Source organism: Austrofundulus limnaeus, unplaced genomic scaffold (assembly GCF_001266775.1).
Source record: "Austrofundulus limnaeus strain Quisiro unplaced genomic scaffold, Austrofundulus_limnaeus-1.0 Scaffold502, whole genome shotgun sequence".
Lineage (NCBI taxonomy): Eukaryota > Metazoa > Chordata > Actinopteri > Cyprinodontiformes > Rivulidae > Austrofundulus > Austrofundulus limnaeus.
In genome coordinates this window covers 326,529-328,834 of record NW_013952904.1, presented here as the reverse complement: position 1 = coordinate 328,834, position 2,306 = coordinate 326,529, and the positions used below count along the sequence as shown (strand labels likewise).

General features: G+C 39.0%; 1 protein-coding gene across 1 annotated transcript in view; it reads right to left on the bottom strand.

The window, feature by feature from the left end:
* LOC106530239 (leucine-rich repeat-containing protein 16A) overlaps positions 1-2,306 on the bottom strand; it is a gene marked incomplete in the record, with an annotated part of 37,837 nt that overhangs the window by 6,323 nt on the left and 29,208 nt on the right. The window contains 5 exon segments of the mRNA XM_014025821.1: positions 4-104; positions 346-599; positions 809-875; positions 958-1,116; positions 1,199-1,286. Of these exon segments, the coding sequence (XP_013881275.1) occupies positions 4-104; positions 346-599; positions 809-875; positions 958-1,116; positions 1,199-1,286 (669 nt within the window).

Genomic DNA, 2,306 nt, shown 5'->3' with positions numbered 1-2,306 from the left:
AACTTAAAGCTGAGTCTGATGACATTCTTGGTGAAGAAGTCTTCTAAACCCTCATCCAGTTTTCCCATCAGGCTGTTCTGCTCTGAGCCTCCAGCGGCCTCCAGCTGAAAAACAAAGAAAAAAATAATGATATAGGATATTTTCAGCACTTAGATTCTGCCATAACTTAACCTACTTCAAGCAATCATAATCCAATGATTTAAATATCGTTTAAAACAACTTCATGATAAAATAACTAATTAAATAAGCTGGACTAAATCTCCCACTGATAATTAAACTACAACTTCTGTGCTACAAATAAATAATTAAACAACTACAGGGACTATTTTTTGATGGGAACCATACTGGTGCTCTGCTGGGTTTAGTCCTCTTCTTCGGTTTTGGGCGGAATTTGGTGCAGTTATTCAGAGTCTTGTGCTCCACGGGGGGCAGCTCGCCAAGACACACAGATGTGGTGTCTGTCGGAGTCGGGGGAGGRGGCAGATCTCCGTAGTGCGACATTCTCTCCGAGCTCTGTAACGGAGGAGGGGAAGGGAGAGGCGGGTCCTCGACGTGGATCGGAACTTCCTCCAGAGCTTTGTCCAGGTCAAACTCCATCTCTGTTAGTCAAACAGAACAACAGCGGATGAGTTTAATGAGYCAAAATGGATAAAAACAGCAAAGTCAAAAATGTATTTGAATTTTATTGCTTTTAGAATACATTTTATGTATTTTCTACTTTGTTTTAATAAGCTTTAGAAATAAAACCTACTTATTTTCTTACACTCAGAGGTATGATAACACAATGTGATGTTTTTTGGTCACTCACCAAACGCCACAGATACGGGCCGCAGCATTCTGACCAGAATACTTTTCCTCTTAGATTTAGGAGTCATCTAATGAACACAAATAAGYGGTTTTTTAAGTAAAATCACAGCTTTTAAAACAACTTTCAGGAGTTCCAGTATTCAGTATTACCATGCAGGACTCCATATCATCCAGCGCACGTTTCTGGTCTCGATCCCGTTTGTGGTCCTTGTCATGTTTCTCCGGCTGCAGAACGGTCTCATCCAGAACTTCCGTCTCAGTCTGTGCTTCGTGGTGCATAGGTTGGTCTTTTCTGATCAGGTGATCCGCCTGAGGACAGATCGAGATGAAAGAACATGAAAAAAAGAAGAAAAAAAAGGCGAAAAAGTAGCAACGCAGAGAGGGCACTGACCAGAGTGTTTTGTGATGATGACAGAGACTCCAGGATCTCGTCCGCAATGCGATCAGACAGAAACGAGGCCATGCTGAGCTTCACTTCACTTTTACACACAAAAAAGAGCAAGTGATGGAGAAACTCAAACTTCTGATAAATGATAATAAATCATTTACTTGGTCACATAAATAGTTTGAAGATTTTACTGTGTTGGGATTTGATTGCAAAAATACCTGGCTTTTTCAGAAATAAATTTCAAGAGTATTATTGTGCAACACAAACACACACAGCTGTGTCCAGCTATCTATATGGGGACATTCTGTTGACTTCCATTCATTTCTACAGYCTAATCCTGACCCCCTATCTTAACACTAACCTCACAGGTACATACCTGACCCTAAACCTAAACTAAAGTCAATTCACATCTTGGTCCTAAACCCTGACTCAYCAATGGCATTTCCCCAAATGSGGACTTGGCTTAGATTCCGTATGTTCAATAGGTCCACACGTAGGTGTTTTGTCTAAAAATGGTCCTCATATAGTAGGAAATACACGCCCACACACATCTTTGTTCTTGTATCAAACTGAGGACATTTTATTGACTTCCATTCATTTTTGTAACTGTATTATTGTCTAACCCAGACATTTTTCATAAAATTAATCATTACTGGTCTATACTTAACACTAACCTGAACCAAAACTTAATTCACACCGTACCTCTGAACCTAACTAGTAAAGCACAGCAGAGCTGCAAAAAAGTGAAGACCAGAAAAATGTCCTCACTCTACACCATGGGTGGGCAATCATGGTCCTCAAGGGCCACAGCCCTACATGTTTTACATTTTTCCCAGCTCCAGCACACCTGATTCAGTCACTGAACTACCTCTTCCAGATTCTGCAGTATGGAGGACCGACACTGACATAATTAGAAATAAAAGCAGAATTATATGAACCACTAAATAAATACACTTAAAATGCACCAATTAAATTTAAAAAGGAGAACTTTATCTCCTGTTTTATATTTTAATTGACTTTCAGTTTTATTTTTCCAGGTTAGTTCCAATAAATGAGTCTATATATTTGAACACATAATTGACATTTTACTGTTTTTTAAAATATATTTTAA